At 38.3% G+C, this 22858-nt stretch overlaps 2 protein-coding genes and 1 pseudogene across 2 annotated transcripts; all 3 read left to right on the top strand.

Annotated features, from left to right (window-relative positions):
• The first annotated feature begins 4 nt into the window (after nucleotides 1–4).
• On the top strand, nucleotides 5–7920 carry LOC121751133 (annotated as a pseudogene).
• Nucleotides 7921–13001: 5081 nt separating this feature from the next.
• On the top strand, nucleotides 13002–16221 carry LOC121750225 (30S ribosomal protein S9, mitochondrial-like). The gene is made up of 4 exons (XM_042144717.1): nucleotides 13002–13528; nucleotides 14484–14924; nucleotides 15451–15531; nucleotides 15722–16221. The coding sequence occupies exons 1-4, from the start codon at nucleotides 13030–13032 to the stop codon at nucleotides 15811–15813; spliced, it is 1113 nt and encodes a 370-aa protein (XP_042000651.1). The 5' UTR covers nucleotides 13002–13029; the 3' UTR covers nucleotides 15814–16221.
• Nucleotides 16222–18736: 2515 nt separating this feature from the next.
• Nucleotides 18737–19731, top strand: LOC121750393 (protein SRC2 homolog). The gene has a single exon (XM_042144922.1). The coding sequence runs from the start codon at nucleotides 18847–18849 to the stop codon at nucleotides 19615–19617; it is 771 nt and encodes a 256-aa protein (XP_042000856.1). The 5' UTR covers nucleotides 18737–18846; the 3' UTR covers nucleotides 19618–19731.
• The last annotated feature ends 3127 nt before the right edge of the window (nucleotides 19732–22858 follow it).

Below are 22858 nucleotides of genomic sequence, written 5' to 3'. Positions count from 1 at the left end.
CGATTTAATTAATAAAAACAAAAATTACACGTGGCAAATTTTAGACCACTGGATTTCTAGCATCCTATTATTTTAAATTAGTTATAGTTAGCCACTAGAGAGTGAGTTAGCAATTGATCATCCCCTTATAAAACTTTATGTTAACAATATTAGTTTTTGAAGCATTACGATTAAATATATTGCATAAATGATAAAGAATAACGCTTACGTGGACTAAGCATCAATATTGATACGTGAATAACGTGATCCCCATATAGTACTTGATGTATGTTTAATGCATTATCAGAATAAATAGTACCCACTCCGCTAAATAATTTATGATCAAATATTTTGCTAATTGGCATTTTTTTAACATGTTGTTTTCTTGTATAGTCATGATGTTTTTTTTTCAAAAATTATAAAAGGTGGTTATTGATGTTTCTCCACAGTAGCTTTCCATAATTCCGGTTGCATTATATGAGCATCTCATTATTTTGCTCATCGCCTTGTCTTTAATTTCATTAATTTAATGTTTTTGTTTAAATCAATATTGTTTATTTGTAAACAAAATATAAAAGGAGTTCCAAATAATGGTGGTGAAATAAATAAAAATTCCTTCTATATATGCGTAAAATCGTTTTATTCTGCAATAAATGTCCTAATCCACTTTCACTATTTAAGACAAGTAGACATGACATTCTACTAATTATTTCACTCAAATTTTATTACTCCCTTCATCCCATAAAAGTACGTAGGTCCACTATATATATTACAGTAATTTTTTATAACCTATACCATAATACCATTCTAAAATCATTAAACATTAATAATAATATATGTTTTACTGTCCAACAACACTATTTTAACTACCCATCTTTTCATTTATCTTACTTTAATAATTAGTATGTTTTAATTTTCATATTATTTCAAATGCATATATCACTGCTACTCTATATTGATGTGTTGTGTCCTCTGCTCCTCCTAGTTATTCAGCTACTCACTTCTCCGTCTTTGTTTGGCAAAAACACGTATGGAGGCGGCGCTGCTGGAGCGGAGATCCGACGATTTAGATCTGATCGGAGAGAGTGGCGACTACCGTGAAGCGAGAGGGGTGAAAACATGGTGGAGAATATTCTGCTTGGAGTCACTGAAACTGTGGGCAATAGGCGGCCTGATACGATCCTATCTCCCAATTATTTAGTTATATTTTGATTTACCGTATCTTTTCCATATTTGTTTAGATATTTGTTTCTTGTTCAATAAGTTAGGGTAGTAGTATTAGAGTATTATAAATATGAGAGATTGTTATCATTTTATTTATCCAATTAATAAAATCATTATTGTTTGCTCACTTGTGGAGTATCAAGAATCCAAAATTATCTATCGCTACCGACAAGATTCATTCTTGCGCCCAGCTCTATCTCCGAAGATCACCGCCGACCCAAGACTTGGGCGCCGGATTAATCAACGGATTTAAACTCTCAACGCTGCCGACGGAGACTCCTCCGCACCAGCCCTATCGTTTGTCTGCCGACCCTTAAACGAGGGCGCCGGAATTGTGGTGTTACAGTTGTGAATTCGAATAGAATTCTCACGTTAGGAGCAGGATGCTCTTAACAACTGGTGCTTTCATCCAGTACTCATGAAGCGTTACAACAGCAACAACGGAAAATCAGTTTGGGGGCAGAATCGCCAAGATTCTTACCCAGTTAACAGGTTTGGGGGTCCCCCACCAATAGGAGGCCGCAACGGCGGCGGCGGGTACCATCGTTCGTCAAGGGACGACGGTGACCTAGAGGGTCGCCCAACGGACGAACACCATCAGGACGATCACGTCAGCACCAAACTTGATCGTGTATTGGAGAAACTTGATAAGTTGGACGTATGAAGGGAGGAAGCCGATCGTAGGTTCGACAACCTTGACCCTTTGCTAACGCGCGACTTGGAGATGCCAACCGGGTTCAACGAACGGGGATGACCCACCGTGTGACGACAATAGGAGAAGGAGACCGATGGAGAGAGGGTTTCAGCCGAGAAACCATATTTTTTGCTTCCGCGAGGAGAGGGGCCGAACGGGCCCCGGCTGGGATATTCAAGGGGACAGAAATCAGAATTTCAACCGCCCCGCTTCGTGTTGGGACCCACCGCATTGTTACCAATCCCACGTTGCGGGCTATGAGAAACCGCAGTGGGTTAAGATGCACCCACCCCGATTCAACGGATCTGACGCAACTAATTGGGTGTCTAGGGTACAGTACTACTTCGACCACGTTATGATGCCCGACGCTCAGCGTTTGCACTACGCTGTAATGTTGTTTGATCCGCCGGTGGCGGAGTGGGTTTTCAATTATTGCGCAAACAACTATTTCGTCGCGTGGCAGGATTTCTTGGAAGATGTACGACATCGTTTTGACGGGCAGAGTTTTAAGAATTATTATGGCCTTCTCGCCAAGCTTACTCAGACAGGAACAGTGCGGGAATATCATGATACTTTCGACAGGTACCTCAACAGGGTGCAAGGGGTCCCGGAATCGGAGTTATTCACACCCTTTGTCGCAGGCCTTAAACCAGACATGCAGGAGCGTCTGCAGTTACATCGCCCCTCGTCGCTTGCAGCCGCGATGGCCTTAACGTTGGAGTTAGCAGACATTCAGGTAGATCGTGGCCAGCCATCGACAACGCCTACGAGTTCGCGTCAGCCTTGGCAGAATCGGGGGCCTCGAGGGCAGCTAGGGGTCTCCTCTTCGCAGCCCCCTTCTCAGCTTCCATCGGGATCTGTCCCCACATCGGACTACTCGTCACATGAACCACCAACACATGTGGATCCCATTGTTCGTGGGTTTGTAAAATTCCGACCTTTGTCGCAGCCTCCACTGCCGCATCGCTTTCGGAGTGAGGTAGATGAGGGCAGATGTTATGGAGAGGTCGTTACTCACATGCATTCGCCAACACGAGACGGTGACGAGGAGCTTTGTGATTCAGAGGACTCCATATTAGATGCAGAGCTTTGTGATTCAGAGGACTCCATATTAGAGGAGGAGCGTTGTGATTCAGAGAACTCCATATTAGAGACAGTAGCAAAGAAACTCATGGATCGTGGCTTGCCTAATGAGAATCGGGGATCTAGGGAAGGTAGAGATGGCAGACTCGAAGACCAACAAGTTTCATCTTTTGATGAAATCTACCCATCGTGCAGCCCCGATATGAGTAAAGAGAAGGAGGAAGATGCATTGTTAGACTATGTAGAGGAGGACGATTACACTGATGAAGTGAAGAAGGTCATCGCCTCACTCAATGTTGTTCAAGTGTCATCCAAAAATGTTCTTGGAAATTGTTGGGGCAAGAAAGGAGATGGTGCTTACACTGATTTGCCCGTAGTTGCTTGTGTCTATGTGGATTTGAATGTCAGTAATATTACAAGTATGAATCCTCGATTATCGTCGCTCGACGCCGATGCAAGGTTGATTCCTCTGGGAAATGGCACGCCGTGTTTGAGCATTCATGGAGGTGTGGCAAAACTTTTCATCTTAGCGTTGAATTATCACGACATCAATGTGGCGGGGGTGTCCACCATATCTTATACCCAACACGGTTCTCTATTGGTGATTTTAGGTGGAAATGATGAAGGGAGACACAGAACTATTCGGTGGGCATTTGATCCAGGAGGAGATACTGCGCCAAAGCTTCTACTTTCAACTCTCTTCGTGGTTTTATGGTTCCTACCTTGAGGACAAGGTGGATTTCAACCGTGGGGGAGTTGATACGATCCTATCTCCCAATTATTTAGTTATATTTTGATTTACCGTATCTTTTCCATATTTGTTTAGATATTTGTTTCTTGTTCAATAAGTTAGGGTAGTAGTATTAGAGTATTATAAATATGAGAGATTGTTATCATTTTATTCATCCAATTAATAAAATCATTATCGTTTGCTCACTTGTGGAGTATCAAGAATCCAAAATTATCTATCGCTACCGACAAGATTCATTCTTGCGCCCAGCTCTATCTCCGAAGATCACCGCCGACCCAAGACTTGGGCGCCGGATTAATCAACGGATTTAAACTCTCAACGCTGCCGACGGAGACTCCTCCGCACCAGCCCTATCGTTTGTCCGCCGACCCTTAAACTAGGGCGCCGGAATTGTGGTGTTACAGTTGTGAATTCGGACGGAATTCTCACGCTAGGAGCAGGAGGCTCTTAACACGGCCCCATAGCCTTTCAGATTCTGTGTCAGTACGGGACCAACTCCGTCTCCACGATCTTCGTCGGCCACCTCGGAGATGTCCAGCTCTCCGCTTTCTCCATTGCTACCACCGTCATCGGTAACTTTGCTTTCGGCTTTCTGGTTAGTTCTTAACTAGTATTCCTTAATTTCCTCCCCAATATTTCCTTAAATTGCATTTCTACCTCTTTCTCAGACTCGTGTGATTCAAATCATTTAGTACTACTAGATTTTAGAGTCTATGTTTGAATGTGGAAGGATTGGATTGGGACGTAGTTGTTGATTTATAATATTATTTTAATTTAATTTATTGTATACACAATTATTTTTTCTGCATAGCTGTAAAAAGAGCTACTACTAACTGGACTGAGCAGTTAGGGCACCCGCATCACTGTCTCGATGCGGGCGAGACGAGACTGCATCGAGACAGCGATGCGGCACTCCCGTCCCGTCACGTGGCCCTTCGTGGAGATGAAGCTGGCGAGTCAGCTCGCTACGCACCAGCGCCACATGGTGAGCATGGCGCGAGGTGTGACGCCCACTCGCCGGCCCGTGAGTGGGCGTCGTCATGCTGACGCAATAAATAATTTTTTCTAAATTCTATTTTCTGAAATATATATATATATATATATATATATATATATATATATATATATATATAAATTAAAAATTTCAAACGGTAATATTACCATTTGTAATGGTAAATTTTTTCTTTTTTTTCTTTTTTTATTCTATAAATACTCTCATTACCTCTTTCATTTTACACACAAACACACATCTCTCATCTTTTTTTCTTCTTATCACTATCATATCATCTCTCTTTCCTCTCCAATTTCTGCAAAAATGTCCGGTGACGGAGACTCCGGCCGCGAGGGTGGCTTCGACTTGAACGCGTTTGTCGACAGGGGGGCATGTACAATGTTTTGGGTGCTTCCGGTTCCAGTTCGTCGCCGGGCACCCAAGGCTCGTCGACGCCGGCGTACCAAACATCATCTTTTCCAGTTGATGCATACTATCGTCCCTCCGCCCCGAGGTATGGGCAAACGCAGGGATTATCCCAAATTAGGGAGAATATTCCGGACAAACATACTCCGGAAAACCTTCCGACCGGAGCTAGATGATGAGGAAACGAGGAGGAGGACCAAGCCCGTCATCCATACAGCTCCGCGGAGACAATGGATCTGTTCGACACTTGGATCAACACGTCGTACGATCCTATCGTCGGGAATCAATAAGCCCGCAAGTGTTTTTGTGATAAGGTCACCGACGTATACAACAAGGAAAAGCCGAAGGGGACCCGCCGCCGCAACTTGAAGATGCTTCGCAGTCATTTTGAGCGAGCCGACAGAGATATCAAAAACTTTTATGGGATATACAAGAATGAAGCGGAGAATTACCAAAACGAAGCAAGTGGAGCCGACATTCTGAGAGCGACTTTGCGAGTCTTTAAAGTCGACACCAAAAAAGATTTCAAACATGCCGATGTTTGGCAGTCGGTCAAAGAGTTGGATAGGTGGGCTGGCGGTGTCCAGTCAAAGCACGGGCTCGAGCTCGAAACGCACGAAGCACACAGCAAGTGGCCAATACTCATCTAGTGAGAGCAGGGAAGGCAATGTCTCACAAGAGGTTGAGTTCCCGACATCCGATGCAAGGGGTGTCCTCCGGTACACGACTTCGGCCGCAAGGGAACAAGGCGGCGAAGGCGGCTAGAGCTCGAGCAGGGAGGGGCCGAGGCGAATCAAGCCAGGCGGGCTCCTAAGGGCCGCCGTCCTCCCTAATGTCCATGTACTTCACCGCCACGTTGACTGACACTTCCCGCATGACGCCCGTCCAATCTCAAGCTCATCTTGCTGGCATTGAGTATCTGGCAAGTCAACTTGGTATTCCGCCTCCATCTAACTTGGGTGCACCGCCACCGCCTTCGGGGAATGATTCGTCGGCGGAGTTGTTTTTATAATTTAAGTGTGCAGTTTTTAATTTCTAGTATTTTAAATTATGTCTTTTTTATTTTTTTAAAGATTTTAATTATGTGTTTTTTTATTTTTTAGGATTTTAAATTGAAATTTTCTTTTATTTAATGAAGTGTGTTATTATTAATTGAATTTGTTGGAAATAAAAATAAAAAATTAAATTGATGAATAGTTAAAGAATGAGATGGTTAAGAGATGGAGGGTTGCAGGTGCTGTCTCTTAGTTAAGAGATGGGGTAAAAAGTGCAGTGGGACCATGAATAGTAAAGGGATGAGACGGTATTGAGACATGGATGTGGATGGCCTTAGAGTTTAATAATATTACTCCCTCCGTCCGCTATTTATGGTCCCAATTTGAATTAGTAAGGATTTTAAGAAATTGTTTGAATTTATGAAGTAAAATGAAAAAGTTAATTAGTGGAGTATGATCCCTACTTTTATATATTTGTTTTATATTAATTTATGAGTGTGATGCGCTAGTTGAATAATGGCTCCACCTACCTAAAATAAAAAATAATAATAAAAATAACAAATGGGACTTTAAAACACATAAATCCCAAAAATGGCAAAAAAGGACTTTATATCGCGGACAGAGGGAGTAACTCCGTCCACAAAAATAGTCTAATTTAGGATATTGGAAGGAATAGAGAGATTCTGGAACCACTTCATTATAGAGAAAAAAAACTTACTATAAATAGATAGAGACTAGTTTTGGTGAATGAAAAAAAACATGATGACTGTTTTTTTGTGGAAGAAGGTAGTATTTAGGATATTGTGAAGCATATTCGATGTGTTGTAGTATAGTGATTTGTGTCTGAGGTACTGAGGTTAGTGTAAATGTAATTCAAATGATGATTATATGCAGCTGGGAATGGGAAGTGCACTTGAGACACTGTGTGGGCAGACATTCGGGGCCGGACAAGTCCACATGCTTGGCGTTTACATGCAGCGGTCGGCGATCATCCTCTTCGCAACTTGCATTCTCCTCGCGCCCCTCTACATATTTGCTACTCCTATTCTTATGCTGTTGGGACAGCCTGAGCAAATTGCCAAACCTGCTGGCTATTTCACTATGCTAACCATCCCTCAAATGTTTGCATTGTCGATCATATTTCCCGCGCAAAAGTTTCTCCAAGCCCAGAGCAAAGTCAACGTCATCGCTTGGATTGCAGCCCTTACTCTTGTGGGGCATGTCTTGTGGTGCTGGCTCTTTATCGTTGTACTCGGGTGGGGAACACCCGGTGCGGCTCTTGCGTGCGATGTTTCTAGCTGGTTGATTGCGATCTCCCAGTTTGTTTATGTGGTAGGTTTCTGCAAGGATGGGTGGAAGGGCTTCTCGTGGGATGCGTTTAGGGAGATTTGGGCGTTTGTCAGGCTGTCGCTCGCCTCTGCTGTCATGTTATGCCTTGAGGTTTGGTATATGATGAGCATCATAGTTCTGGCTGGTGGTCTTGACGTCGCAGTCACTTCAGTCGGCGCCATCTCTATTTGGTGAGTGAGCCTGTTACAGACTCAATTCCCACATCGGTTGTGAGAACAACTGGTGTGGTCTATATAAACTAAATGTGCTCTCACTTCTAACTGGCTAGTCTTTTGGGATGAGTTCTTCGGTTTAGACTGTATCAGAGCCCTTTTTTTAGAGTCTATAGATGGATCATAAGATTAACGTGTGAATGTTGGTTTGCAGCATGGACATCGATGGCTTAGAATTAATGGTGTTTATCGGAGTGAATACTTCCATAAGGTGATGTTCGTATTAATTGGTGTTGGTGGGGTGTTTGTTATACTAGTACTAGTGTTGATTATTGGTTTTGTTTGTGACTACGTGTGGTCATTGTTCGGGTTTCGAACGAGCTTGGGCTAGGACGGGCGAGGGCAGCCAAATACTCTGTTTATGTGACTCTGTTCCAGTCACTAGTGAATTGTTTAAATGTTATAGATATTTAAGAGAATTGATATGCTCTATGTTGTAAACTAGTAACATGTCTTGCATTGTAAACGGATATGTTTAATAAAAAATAACAACACGATGATAAATTAGCAACATCCGGACTAGATTCTCGGACTAAGAAGAAAACTAATCTTAACTACATTTATACACACAAATTTTACTCCTTTTACTTCGCAAAATAAACCTTCAAATTTGCCATATAGTACGAATTTTATTTATGTTCCTTTTCTTCTCCCAAAGAGAAAGGTGAGTAAAGTTCTTATATCACTTTAATAGTTTATGGAACTACGCATCCATTTCAATTTTTAAATATATACTGTGTTAATGAGTCCTAACTACTACCCATTTAAAATGGTTAAAGAAAAAAATGTTCTATCAAGAATACGGAAATACCAGCCAAATTAACTTATCGGTCTATTTATTCACTTCTTAAAAAGCCTTATGAAGGAAAGATTATCCATATTTATATAAATGAGCTATGATTATCATCAAATCCACGTGGAACAAAATTTAAGAGTTTTAACAAACACTTGCTAATAAAAAACCAATCTAACTATTCTAAAATTTACACGATTACGCAAATTGTCATTTTTAATACTCTAGTATAAATTTCAACGTTACATCATACATGGTTGGTCGATACAAATTTTGTAAAATTGGAAATTGTTTCAGTAGTGTGAAATATATTGTTGCGAGAATTTTAAGATACTACATATTTTTAATTTTTGGATACAATTTTACAAACCTAACACCCCAAAACATACCACAAATCTGGATCAAATCTATACAAGCTATACTATCAACTTTTGAGGATAGATCTCAAATATTCACAATTAAAATCATGGTCCCACAACATAATAAATTTATGATATATAATAGTAATCACTAGTTTCATTTTTTTAATGTGGTGTTTATAAAATTAAAAGAAATGAATTTTAAAATTTATTTAATTAAATATTAAATATTTCAAAATTTAAAAATTTATAGATGTGATTTGGAAGCCCTAACGTCTATTTAGAAAAATAAAGAAAAAAATATTAAATTAATGAAACGATCACAGTAGAAAAGAATTTAAAATTTGAAAACTTAAACGACCATACCACATTGTACATCAATCATCATCTTCCCTCTTCAACATGCATTGGACGATCGCACGCCACAATTACGCGTTGTGGCTGGGAATATAATTTTTTACTCCCTCCATTTAATAAATATGAAATTTAACATATAGAATTTTATGTAATATTATTTTATAAAAAGAAAAAGTAAAGTAAGAGAAATAAAAAAATAAAGATAATATTACTTTCATTTAAGAAAATATTTCATTTTTAATGGACAGTCCAAAATAAAAAAACGTTTCATTTTTAATGGGGCAAAATAAATTGAAAAAGTTTATTTTTAATGGGATAGAGAAAGCATAAATTATGTAAATAGTGTATCTGAAATTATTTATTCTATACCTACCACCCAATTAATTTATACCTAACCCTTTTATCATGATTCTCGTTATACAAGTGTGTGATGATATGATTGTAAACTCTCGGCGCATCATTTACTTTTTAGAAGAGAATAAAATAAATATTCTTTCATTTTTTTATTTTTTTTAAATAAACACTTTTTATTTTAAGAATAAATCTTATAATCCACTAATACTAATTTTACTATTTTTTCTCAAATTCTATCTTATTTTAATTTTAATATATTTTTTTAATTGTCTCATAGTTTATAATTTGGAAGAAACTATGCATGTTTTTGGCAAATGAAAAATATCATGCGAACGAAACATTAGGCTATCTAAATGTCGTCATTTAATACATTTAGTCAATTATGTCCTTAATTTTTACATGACGTACGCATTACGTTGATAAATTCAGAAACGTAGCATGATGAAATTTTTTTGCTTTGGGATAATTGAGAAAAATATTAAAATTACGATATATTAATTGACTATTTATGGAAGTTAGTAGCATTAAATCAGAATTTGACCAAATTTTATACTACTATTTACCCTATTTAAAAATATGCTACTTCAAATAAGATTAAAAAAAGGTATAAAATTGAAAAAAAAGGAGTAAAACATTTAATAACTCATCATGCTCTATATTTGAAAGTGTAGGAAAAAACATGTCGTAACTTGCAATTGGACCAGCAATAGATGGCAAGCTTTGGTTGTCCACTTTATATATGGAGCCCAGATTTTGAACAATTTCATAGCGTACGATATGTCAACCTTCTTTACCTATCAATTTCTATCTTTATTTATTTATTTGAAATTAAATAGCTAGGCAGACCCTCAATTTGTTGATATTGTCGTTAAGATTGTTAGTATTTGTTAATATGGCATCAATGTCATACATACGTCACCATATTTGTGGGAAGCTGTAAAAGTACATCAGCCCGGATGCTAGGAGCCACGTTCGAAGACCAGCTGTTTTCAACATTGTCCAATTATACACGCCCAATTCAATATTGTCTAAAGTCTGATCTAAACAACATTGTAAGACACCCTGATCTAAAGAATATTGTAACGTGTGATCTTTATATGTCATCAACTACACAAGTACAATTGGCAAGACAAACCTTAATTATCATAACGAAGTGGCCTCTGGCTTTCAAGAAGTATGATGCATTTAGAGCCAAGAGCATTGCCTGCACAAAATATTAGTAGTATTCTTAGACTCATTTCAAGTCGCCTAATGCAATCAAACCACTGTCACCTATTCACTGCCGCTGCCTCTGCCCATTTTAACGTCTTTCCCTTAGGGCGTGATTGATACATGGGGAAGACCCAAATATAGCCTCTTTTCTCGGATTATTCCAGTGTTTGATATGTATTAAAAACTACATGGCCGACCCGGGTTTATTTATTTGCCCCGCTTTTTTTAAGGTTTGTTACCGCGTTTTGTGTGATTCGAGTATCCCTCCTCCCCACTAAGATACATTTTTCCAACTCAACACAAATTAATATTAAATTCAAAATTGTCATAAGTGGTCATTTTTGCCCTTCAATAATGGCAGTAAATACCTAAATTTTAATCAGAATTCATTTCTACACCAACCTCTGTGTTTCAAAATAAATTAGAGGAAGACCCCAAAATAATTCTCCAAACGACGGAGTCGGCCGACCGATCGACTGGAGTTGTTTCAAGGAAAGGGTTTGATTGCATATCACAACAACGCTGGTCACATTAGCAGGCATAGGTGCGAACTCCATGGCTGACCAGGTAATTCAAAATCAGGTAATTTAGATCCCCTTCGATTATTTGTAACTCGAATTTTACAGATCTGCAAATTCTAGTGTTGTAACTATTTTCGCACCATTAATTTGTCAATAAAGATTTGTAATGGATTACCAAATTATATGTGTCCGCGTGGTGAGTTGAGATTTTTGGTTAGCAGATGCGAAGACACCAGAATTTGTCTTTATAATTTTTGTTGGTGGGTTTGTTAACCACACATTATTAATTTCTGTTCGCTTTACCCCTAGGTTGAACTCATTCGACAAAAGAAATCAACTTCACGATTTACAGATCAATATAATCCACAATGAAGCAAAACACAAGTGGAGGGGGTCTGCAAATAAATACTTCACGATTTAGAGAAGACGTTAACGACTTTTTACCCGATATCGGTTCGAGGGGTAGGTCGTCTGGTAAGCAAATGGAGAGAGCCTGAGTCTGCGACAAATAAATGAAGATGGAAAATCAAATGAAGTCAGTCTGCAAATAATATGTACAATACTGGTGTTTCAGCGGGAGATGAAATTTGGTTTCCCTCCACAATAGAATGACAAAAAATTTTGTTACTTGGTTTCCCTCCACAACAGAATGCGAATTATGTACTGACTTTAGATTTTAATTTTTTAAATATTGACGAGGGTATTTTCGACATATCATGAACCAATCTGATTTTTTCTGTGATGTATCAAACACGAGTTTGACCAAAAGAGTGAGTTAGCAACGCGGCATATCAAACACGAGTTTGTCTCAACATATGGTAGCTAACTCTATCAAGAAATTATGGAAATTGGAATTTTCTGTCCAATCTAGACTTTCCAACCCCATGTGTAATGTTTAATTTTCTGGGTACAAGTGACGGATACTTACCTCAAAACGTAGTTTATGGAAAAAAGCCAATCCATTGCCTCCGCCACAGCCTGTGGATTAAGAAATAGTAAATCGTATAAATTATTAGCATCTTATGCCATGCGTTTCTTGTTTCACTATTAAAATAAGCTTACCTCTATTTGGGGCTGCTGCTACCATTACTGAATGAGTAGGTGCAAATTCTAAGTTATGATTTCAATAAAATTATCACATTTTGCGTTATACTCCAGTACTATATTTTTCAATTATCCAATTAATTTGTATTTAGAAAAAATTGTGTAATATGGAAGCTGAAATCTGTAAGAAAAAATTTATAAATTTATATACATTATTCACAAATGTCTTCATAAGATTAAGATTTAGCTAACGTATTTTAATTTTAAAATGATTTATAATTATTTCCTAAATTTAACAGTTAAAAAGGTACTACTAGGAGTATTAGTTATATACACTTAGGTAGCGTTCGGTTTCAAGATAAAATAATACTAAAATATAATCTAGGTTTGAGTTGTAAGATTATTTTAGTTATTGGGGATTAGCTATGACTAAATATCCGATTATTATCCATCTATGATTGAGTTGTGCGATTTAATCTCATAAATCAAACCGACTACATATTCTCGGATACAATCTTCCAAACCGAACACCCTTTATTTTAAAAAATCATTGGTTTAAGTTCATAATACTATTAGTTTATTTTAAAAAATCATGGGTTTAAGTTCATAATACTATTAGTTAAACCTTATAAAAACCCTCCGAAATTCTAACCAACCTTTCTTACTTCCTTTCCACACAGAACGATGATTGCTCGGTTTATTCCCAAATCTGCACAATTTCATCGATGTCTATCCCTAATTTCGTCCCGCACCCATTTCGTAGCTTCAAATCCCCTAATCCCGGAACCTAATCGCATTTTATCGCCTCGTCCTCCTCAATTTTCATTCTTCTCCACCAGAGGGAGCAATGGAGGCCATGATTCCTCCACATCAACTACCGATTTCTGGAAAATGTCATCGGAAACTGACCAAGATATCCACTCCGTGTTCTCCATGGATCCCGGCAATCCGCGGGAGTTTGCTGAAGGGGACAACGAGGGGCCAGCTGAAGATTATACACCGTGGAGTTTTTCAGGGGAAGGGAAGGAGCACCCGGATGATGATTTGTTCGGCGGCGTTGAAGCCGACGGCGAAGAAATGGGGCTTGCTAGTTTAGGAGATGGAGTGGGATTGGTCGTTGAAAAGAGTGAGGAGGAGAAACAGCTTGAAGCCAAGGCCAAAGCTTTGGCTGATGCTCTCAAAGGTCGTTTTTTTGGTTACTATTCTTTTCATTTCTCTATCGTTTGCATGATGGATGGATGATGGTGTTTTAAGGTTGTTACTTTGTGTTTATAATTGAGATATATATCCAGATTAAAATTAATTTGATTTTTGTTGATTGTGACATGTTGGGTTCTGATCTATAGAGATTCTTGAGGCTGGATTTTATGTTAAATGTTGTTTCAGTTATCCTGTTTGCTTGATCAAATTTATTTGTATTGAGGAATTGAAATAGCTATACTATGATTTTGCAGTTGAAAGGATTCATGGTTAGTCCTAGTGTTTTTTTTTCCATTAAAGTAACAATGTGCCCTCCATTTTTCTGACATTTTGTGTGAAATTGGCCATTACTTAGCTAACAATTTACTTTCCTGAAACTCATCAGATAATAAGTTGAAGCAATTCACATGTACTCTTGGTGATTTCTCTGTTGATATAATGATTTTCAATTATTTAATTTTGAAATTGGATTACTGTGAGTCAACTGGTTCTAAATGTTCCATCATTTTAAGATAAATGTCTTAGAGAGTCGAATATTTTGGGAGTACAAAGGGATTAACTGCTTTATCTCCTCAATGCACTTCCTGTCGACAGGTGCAAGAAATTGTACCAAACCCTGGAATATTACTCAAGTTGATTAATATTCCATACCTTGGCGAAGGAGTTATTAGTAAAAAAATTTCCCCAGCTATAGCGTGTGCTGTTTAATTCAACTTAATTCTGCAGAGCTACATTATAGTTGATGCCTGTCTGATGTTGAGGGCTTTTGATAACTAGTTACAATCTTGAATTTTCTTCAGAATAAAGGTCTTTATGTCCTGTGAATACTTTTCCAGAGAACAAGTTAACATTTTATCTTTTTCCTCCTTTTACTGGAGGCATCGGTAGAGAAGCCTTTTTTCTGGAAAATTGTTCACTTATTGTGCTGATTCTTGCAGGTTCGGATCTTTCATTTGGTGACCTTATATTGGCATCTGGGATAACAGATGAGATGCTGGATAGTTTAATTGCCCTGAAGGACTTTGAAGGCATTCAAGGATTACCGCCTCTATCTGAAACAGAGGAGAAACGTTATGAGAAGAATACTAAAAATTCTGGCAGAGCTGAAATAGAGCGCCAAAAACAAGAGGAAGCTGCCAAGGCACGCGTCAGGAAAGTAGACGAGAAGGGGAAGTCTTATGGAACAGGGAGACGGAAATGCAGCATAGCTCGTGTTTGGCTTCAGCCTGGTGATGGGTATTTTTTGGTGAATGACAAAGAGTTTGATGTATACTTCCCCATGCTTGATCACCGTGCTGCTCTTCTTCGGCCTTTCTCTGAAACGAAAACATTGGGCATGTGGGATATCAATTGTACTGTTAAAGGAGGTGGCACTACAGGTCAGCACTAGATTTCTGTTGATCAAACTTTTTATTAAGTGTTTGGAATTTGAGTTCATACAATACATATATCCTCTGATTAAGGAATACTACCATACTCTGGACTACAGAGCTCTGATGTTATTTTCTTAACCTCCCTTATATAGCAAATGTTATTTTTGTCACCATGTTTTGATGAATTCAGCTGAGTGGTTTACTTAAGCTGAGTGCTTCATTATGCTAATCAGTCTCTTGCTATCATTCTTTGAGCTTTGGCATATCTGTTAAGAGTTTTGTTCTGTTTCCCACCTGCATTGTGTGATTTGTTGCCATTTAGATCTTCAGATTAAAATTGAAATGCAATTGAGTTTGACAGAGTACCATTGACCTTCAAATGCTATTTTGCATACGAAAAAACATTGAGTTTAGTCACCAGACGTGCATCAGCTAGACTACTTTATTAGTAATACTATATTTTTTTGAGGAAATTATGAATTTCCAATTTATGTTCCCTTTCTGTAGATTAACACATGAATGAACTTTGCAGGTCAAGTTGGAGCAGTCCGATTGGGCATCAGTAGAGCATTACAAAACTGGGAGCCAGGAATGCGCCCTCCTCTGAAACAAGGTAAAACTTCTAAAACCGGATTCTTGTTTCTTGTCTACAATGTTTGATCATTTGCACGCCCTGTTATATTGAAGCCACATCAATTGTGCGAAAGTTTAGCGATCAACTTGCAGTTCTAACATTTCCCTATACAACTTAAATTGTGGTCGGGACAATTTTGCCTCTAATCCTGTTTTTGATGTCTCTTCAGCTGGTTTTCTGACGAGAGATTCAAGAGTTGTGGAAAGGAAGAAACCTGGTAAAGCGAAAGCTAGGAAAAGCTTCCAATGGGTCAAACGTTAACCATTTTGCAGTCTTCATCTATGCCCCCAGTTATACAGCAGCAGTGCTAGTTTTCTATCCATACAATACAAAGCTAGTCAGGTTTTCCTTTTTTGTAATACTTCTTGTAGCCCCAACATTTGTTCCAGGGCTTCTTGATGTTTCAATGTTCATCATCTTCCCCAGCTTTCGCGATTATCCGATGATATTGGAGCTCACTGCCTTCGATTCTTTTTTTTGACCATGTAGTAATGTTTAGGCAGGAAATCTCTGAAGTATTTGGTGATATAGCTCACTTTAGCACTGGTACTTGATTGGTAGTGATAATGATTTCTTTTTTAGTTAGATAATCGTATCTGAACTTTACTAGTACTATTATTGAGTTGAGGAATAAACTTTAAATATTAGTGATGCTGATTTACTAGTGAATGTTTGTTTAAAATTGTACTATGAAATTATATACTCCTACAATAGACCATATTCGTATATAGAGATAAAATGATATATTACACTTCTAGATAAATTATACTCCTAGATTGGATGCAAAATACCGAACATTTGGACTTTCCTTATTGTATGATGGACAAATGCGTTTGTTAAAAAAATATTATTGAGACTCATTATTGATGAGATGCAGACAAGATTCAAATAACTTAACCAAAATGCTACGCCATTGAAACTCATCATATTAGCATTCAAATTCAAAAGTTAGACTAATAAAATCTTGTGGAACCCAAATGTGGCACAATCGATATTTACTCATTAAAGTTTAATCCCAACTAAAATGATAACAAATCAATAATTATAAACATAAAAATTAATCCTATATGATCCGTAGCCCATAAGTAATTATTAAATGCCATCACGGTCATATATATATATATATATATATATAGGATTGTGATCAAGATAGAACCATTCTTAAACGTAGAACCATTCTTAAACGTAGAACAAATGCCAAACGGAGCTCGTTAGATCTTTTAATCCAATGGTGTTGATTTGCACAGCAACTTCCCATTACAACCAAAACTATTATTAATGGGTGAATGCAGAGAAGTGAAAAAATAAAGCATGCATGGACTCTTCTTTGTTTCATTCATTCTTCCATCAACATGTGAGTTTTTTCACATGTTGAGTCCGGAATGTCGTGAAAACATAGTCTAACTATGCTAACCATAATTGTTTAGCCGGTCTTATTTAGTTCTATTATTCAAAAGTTGATCTTTACTAACTAAACGTAATTATTTAGTCTTTCTCGTAGACTCTGAATTTTCTTGTAGTTTCATTAATTGCTTTATGTTGTTTAGGAAAACCTTTTTCTTTTCTATTCTGTTTACAAAAATCCTTACAGACAAATTAGAATTCTAAGCTTAATGAAAATGAATATCATTAAATGGTTCCAACGAAAAATATAAACCGAAAAATATAAACCGAAAAATATAAACTTGAAGAGTCAATACAAAAATACTCCATTTGTCCCACAGTAGGAGTCACTTTTATTGTGCGCATGAGTTTTAAGAAATGTAAAGAACAGTAGGTTGGAAAAGTGAGTGGAATATAAGACCCATTTTTTATATTGATTTTATAATAAAATGTCACTTAAGTGAGTTAGTGGAACGTGAGACCTATTTATCATTTATAGTAAAATTAAAGTGTGACTCTTATTGTGGGACGAACCAAAATAGCAAAGTGTGACCATGTGGGAACAAAAGTCCACTTAATAATCAAGTGAATTGAAACTCCCTCAGATAATGAGATTTGACAATTTTTTCCAGTGCCACACATGCCTTGTATTCTAAGAAAAGCAGAACAGCCCTCCCCACGTTGTTTTTGAGAGTTTTCAAACCTAGCCTAGCTAAATCTTCCTCGAGCATTTACTCACATAAATGTAAATTTATTAATTTCTCATTTTTTACCTCATTCCCCATTGGAAATTAAACTTAAATAAACGTTGAACATACGACTCTCTTCTTCATAGAGTAACCAAAACGGAGAAAAAAAACAAAAACTACATACAACAATATGAATCAATAATAAAACTAAATTTCTTTGGTCTTTTGTTTTTTACGGACTTATCTTGCTCGCCACTTTCATTGGATTGAGCATTTGTCTCGAATAAAAACAAAATAATAAAACAAAATCAAACAAAAGGGCCATAATCAGCTTGGAGTAGTTTATGCAGTTAGGTTTGTAAGGTAAATCATGTATTGACTGACCCCCTAAGCTGATCATTTGAAAGCCGCTGAGGACCTTGAATGGAACATTCCAACACAAAATTATGTATTGGGATGCCATTCCAATGGACAAGAGATCCACAACTGATTATTTCAGCTGTGTCTGTGTCGAAGGAAATCTAATTGGTTAGAGAAGCAAGAAACAAAAGATGGAGTAGTCGCAAAAGTAGAATTCAAATGAATGAGGAGTGGCTTGATCAAGTGTTGTAATTTTGATCATTGTCGATTGAAATTGGTTTTCCTCCATCCAGTGTGTTAGATATATTTTGTGATAACATAACTGCAATTGATTGTGGATCTCATGTTAGCATCTCAATATGTAGTATCTATGTCTCATTCAAATACTCATTTTCATGTCCAAATGAGCCCTTCAAACATTTCCGCATCGTGTGTAATTAAATATTCCTCTATTCCAATAAAGCCGACCCACCTTTTTTTATCCAACCAAGATGACTAATTATTTTTTTAAAAAAATAATTAGTCATCTTGGTTGGATAAAAAAAGGTGAGTCGACTTTATTGGAATAGAGGATATTTATTTCTATTTATTCTTTTTCCACCTAATATAAAAAAAATAACATGGTGTGTTCATATATTTTTGTAGAATTAAAATAAACACGAAAATGACTTAGAAAGGGTAGGATAGTATTTCCAAATTCGAGCCACTTGAATTGGAAAGATATGGAATAATCTAGCACTTACCTATGCAATCTCCATTTCTAATCCCATTATAAATAGCTGAAGCTGCCTATGATTTCCCAAATCACCAAATATCAAAGCTTCTTTCTTCTTCTTCTTCTCTACAAAAGAAGTGTGTGATCATGGCGGGGCGCTACCAAGTGGAGGTGACCATCACCTCCGCCAAAGACCTCAAAAACGTCAACTGGCGCCACGGCAGCCTCAAGCCCTACGCCGTCGCCTGGGTCGACCCCAAATCCAAGTCCTCCACCCACGTCGCCCCCGACGGCGACACCTCCCCCACCTGGGACCAGACTCTCCTCCTCCCCTTCGACTCCCCCGTCGAAGACTCCACCCTCCACATCGACATCGTCCACGCCGACGCCGCCGCCGACACCAAGCCGCTCATCGGCTCTGCCCGCCTCCCCCTCCGCGACCTCGTCGACGACGTCGGTCTCGGCCGCCGCGCCGACCGCACGCTCCCCCTCACGCGCCCCTCCGGCCGCCCCCAGGGGAAGCTCGAAGTCGCCGTCAGCGTCCGCGAGCCGGGCTATCGTGCGCCGGACCCTTACTATGCGCCGCCGTACCCCCCTGCGGCGGCCAGGGAGTACCCATACGCGGGGCCATACAGTGGGGCCCCGCCGTCTGGTTATCCCGTGTACGGAGCTCCTCCGAGCTACGGGTACGGGCAGAGTAGTTACTATGGTGGGGCACAGCAGGGATACGTGGAGGGGAAGGAGAAGAAGGGAAGCAAGTTTGGGGGGATGGGGACGGGATTGGCTGTGGGTGCGGTTGCAGGGGTCTTGGGTGGAATCGCGCTCACCGAAGGTTTTGAAGCCCTTGAGGATCATATTGCCGATGACGTGGCGGATGATCTGGCTGATGATGTGGCGGGCGACGAAGAGGATTATTAGTAAAGCGTATACGTGTGTAATTTTTTTTTTCCAATTAATTGATGTATACTGTTACTGCCCAATCAACCTGTCAAAGAAGAAGAAATTGTGGAATAAAAAAGTGTGTTTAATTCATTTGAGCATTATGCTTAAGAATATTCTTAATCAAGGAACCGAATAAAAGAACAAAACATGGAATTGTGTCCGAATTAATCACAGACAAATGTTCATTTTCCTGTATACGAGAAAATCAAGATATATATGTTTAGTGTGATTTAAATTAATGGGATTCTAATATTGTTGCTGTTTAATTAGGGGCGGTAATAGACCTCACCACTTAACGAACATTTATGTTTTTTTTAGGACCTAAATGAACGTTATTTATCAGATGTTAAAATTTTCAAAGAGCCAATACTTATGTCAAACTTCAGCATCTATCGAAGTCTTCTAATTAAATTTACAGTCAACTTAGTTCATAGAAAATGCACTTCATGCATAAAAATAGTCTATTTCTATTTTTTAATGAGATAGGTCCTATTTTTCACTATTAATACTTCAATTACTTTTTTTTATCTCTTTTATCTTATTAATTATACATTACAATCCGTATATCCTAAAAGTCTCTATTTTTATGGGACGGAGGGAGGGGATAGTATCATAGTATTACAAAAGTATGCCATTTTTAATGTTATTTCACTTTATCGAACGATATTATATAAAATGCTTTCTATGAAAGAAATTTAAAATTCACTCTTAAATTTAATAGGCTTGCTGCTGCCATATTGTTGGCTTTATGTATGATGTATTTTATTATACTTTTGTAATTTAGAAGTGAAACAGTTTTAGTGACTATTTAGTGGATGGAATACGATAATTCATTGCCCCTAAACCCTAAACAGAAGACACCATCCATCTATTCACATTTATCTTAGTTTTATTCGATACAGATAATAAGAATGTATAAGAAAATCGAAAAAAGGTCCACATTTATTTTACTTTAATTTGGTACAAATTATTAAAAAATTAAGAAAATGAGTGAAAAGTTAATGAAATGTGATACGGATTATAAAAAATGAAAATAATTGAGTAAAAAAATTAATGAAATATGAATATACTTTTATACTCTATTAATTTTATAATAAAATTATAAGTAAATTGAATTAATTGAATATCAAATTTATTTACTAAAGATAATAAAAATCAAATATTTAAGGATGGATATGCTCAAATAGGCTCTTCCTGTGCGTCATTCTTTTCGCCTACTAATTTGTGAATCATATTGGAATTAGTATTTTCAATAAATTTTCTGTAATATAGGATGAGATAGGAGAATTGATTCATTTTTCCTTCACTGTCACTATAGTTAAAGCAATGGAGCCAACCACGTATTTCCAGTTCAAACACATGGCTCCTTTATCAATTATTAAAGCAGCCTCTTTCTCTCTAGTTCATGGGAATCTAGCTACACATATAAATACACACAGTGCTCTAATATTCAAGGCATCCGATGTAGGGCTGGCAAATCGTGCGGATTGGGTCGTTATCGGGTCAACCTGATAATGACCCAACCCAATAAGGCCTAACCTGAACCCGACCTGTTAAGGAAACTGTAAATCCGAACACGAACCCGACCTGTTACCTTCAAATCCGAACACGACCCGCACCCGACACGAACCCGTTATCGACACGATATAATATGGGTTGACACGACACGATAACAACCCGAACCTGATATTACACGATTAAAACCTAATATTACACGATTAAACCTTAATTTTAACCTAATTTACACAATTAAAATTCATTTTATACTATTTAAACCTAATTTATAAGAAATTAAAAAATTAAAGTAATATATATATTTTTAAATAATAATAAAAATAATAATATTATTTCTTAATGGGTTACCCGTATCCGACCCGCATCCGACCCGAACCCAACCCGAAATTATCGGGTTCTTAATGGGTCAACCCGATAAGGACACGGATCCAATAAGACTTGACCCAAACCCAATAATTTCGTGCGGATTCGTGTCGGATTATCGTGTCGTGTCGAAAATTGCCAGCCCTAATCCGATGTAAATTAAGCAATTTTTAATACCGATAGCGATAAGATTCGAAATGCCATGCTCTTTATAAATGCCACAGCCACAGCCAATATATAGTTGTAATTCTTGCAAAACACTTGTTGGACTACAAACCCTCCTACAGTAGAAAATTAGAGAATGATATAAGCAATATATAAGTACAAACCCTTACAGTGGTATTAGAGCATTAGCAATGGGGCGCCCTAAGGTGCGCCCTATGGCGTGCCACGTCAGCAGTTTTATCCTCCTACCTCCCCACCTGCAGTGGGGCGCCCTATGGCGCGCCACATCATTATTTTATTGTTTTGTTTAATTAATTTAACTGTTTTCAAATAACAAGTAACGAGTAAATAAAAAACGGTCTAAATAACAAACGGCGAAGTTTTAATAAAAAAAAGTTACATCATTGAACTAATAATAAAAAAAAACTAAGTCGGACCAATTCCCAACTTCCGACGCAGCTCATCGAGTAACGCCCGGAGATATTCGGCTTCGTCGGGGTCGGTACACTTCTTGAGGGCCATGTGCGTCTGCAACATCGTCTTTACCATCGACGCTGTTGCTAACGACTCAAACGCTGTGGCCGTCTGGGTCGGGAGCTCTACCGGGACCGGAGCTTGGGTTGCAGCGGTCGTCCGCGGCCATCGTCCGCGACAGCCGCAATGGGGCGGACGATGGCGCGGACGATGGCCATCGTCCGCGCTATCCTCCGCGACCGAAGTATAGGGCGCGACTATCGTCCGCGCCCTATGGCGCGCACCTGCAATGGGTGCGGACGATGGATGGCGCGGACGATGCGCGCCATCGGGCGTGCCATCGTCCGCCCATTGCGGATGCTCTTAGGGCCAAGGTCCGGTGATCCGTTGTGGTCCAGAATTCGATCGATTGCTTGCATGTTCCTATGTGTTCCTATATAAACTTGATCAAGATCTATTGTGACCTATGACATGTGTGGTCTTGATATGAGGAGAGATTTGTTTGCAATATATAGGTGAACCCCTACTTCATTAGCATGAGGTTTTTTAGAGAGTGTCCCAAGAGTAAAATCGTGAGGGTTTTGCCCAGATCAAACAATATCACACTAATGTGAGTTCGGATGTGCACTTTCGAACCCTTACATTAGTATCAGAGCCGAGGTTCAGCAAGCTTGTGTGGCTCGGAGTTCGGTCAATTGCT

The sequence above is a fragment of the Salvia splendens genome, chromosome 10 (assembly GCF_004379255.2).
Source record: "Salvia splendens isolate huo1 chromosome 10, SspV2, whole genome shotgun sequence".
Taxonomy (NCBI): domain Eukaryota; kingdom Viridiplantae; phylum Streptophyta; class Magnoliopsida; order Lamiales; family Lamiaceae; genus Salvia; species Salvia splendens.
The sequence above is the reverse complement of the archived record's forward strand: the minus strand, read 5'-3'. Positions and strand labels throughout refer to the sequence as shown.

What these genes read in the sequence shown, in the direction of transcription:
- LOC121750225 (XM_042144717.1), top strand. Translation starts at nt 13,030, where the DNA reads ATGATTGCTCGGTTTATTCCCAAATCTGCACAATTTCATCGATGTCTA. An exon ending in TTTGGCTGATGCTCTCAAAG is followed by an intron (nt 13,529 to 14,483) that starts GTCGTTTTTTTG and finishes TGATTCTTGCAG; the next exon opens with GTTCGGATCTTTCATTTGGT. An exon ending in TAAAGGAGGTGGCACTACAG is followed by an intron (nt 14,925 to 15,450) that starts GTCAGCACTAGA and finishes TGAACTTTGCAG; the next exon opens with GTCAAGTTGGAGCAGTCCGA.
- LOC121750393 (XM_042144922.1), top strand. Translation starts at nt 18,847, where the DNA reads ATGGCGGGGCGCTACCAAGTGGAGGTGACCATCACCTCCGCCAAAGAC.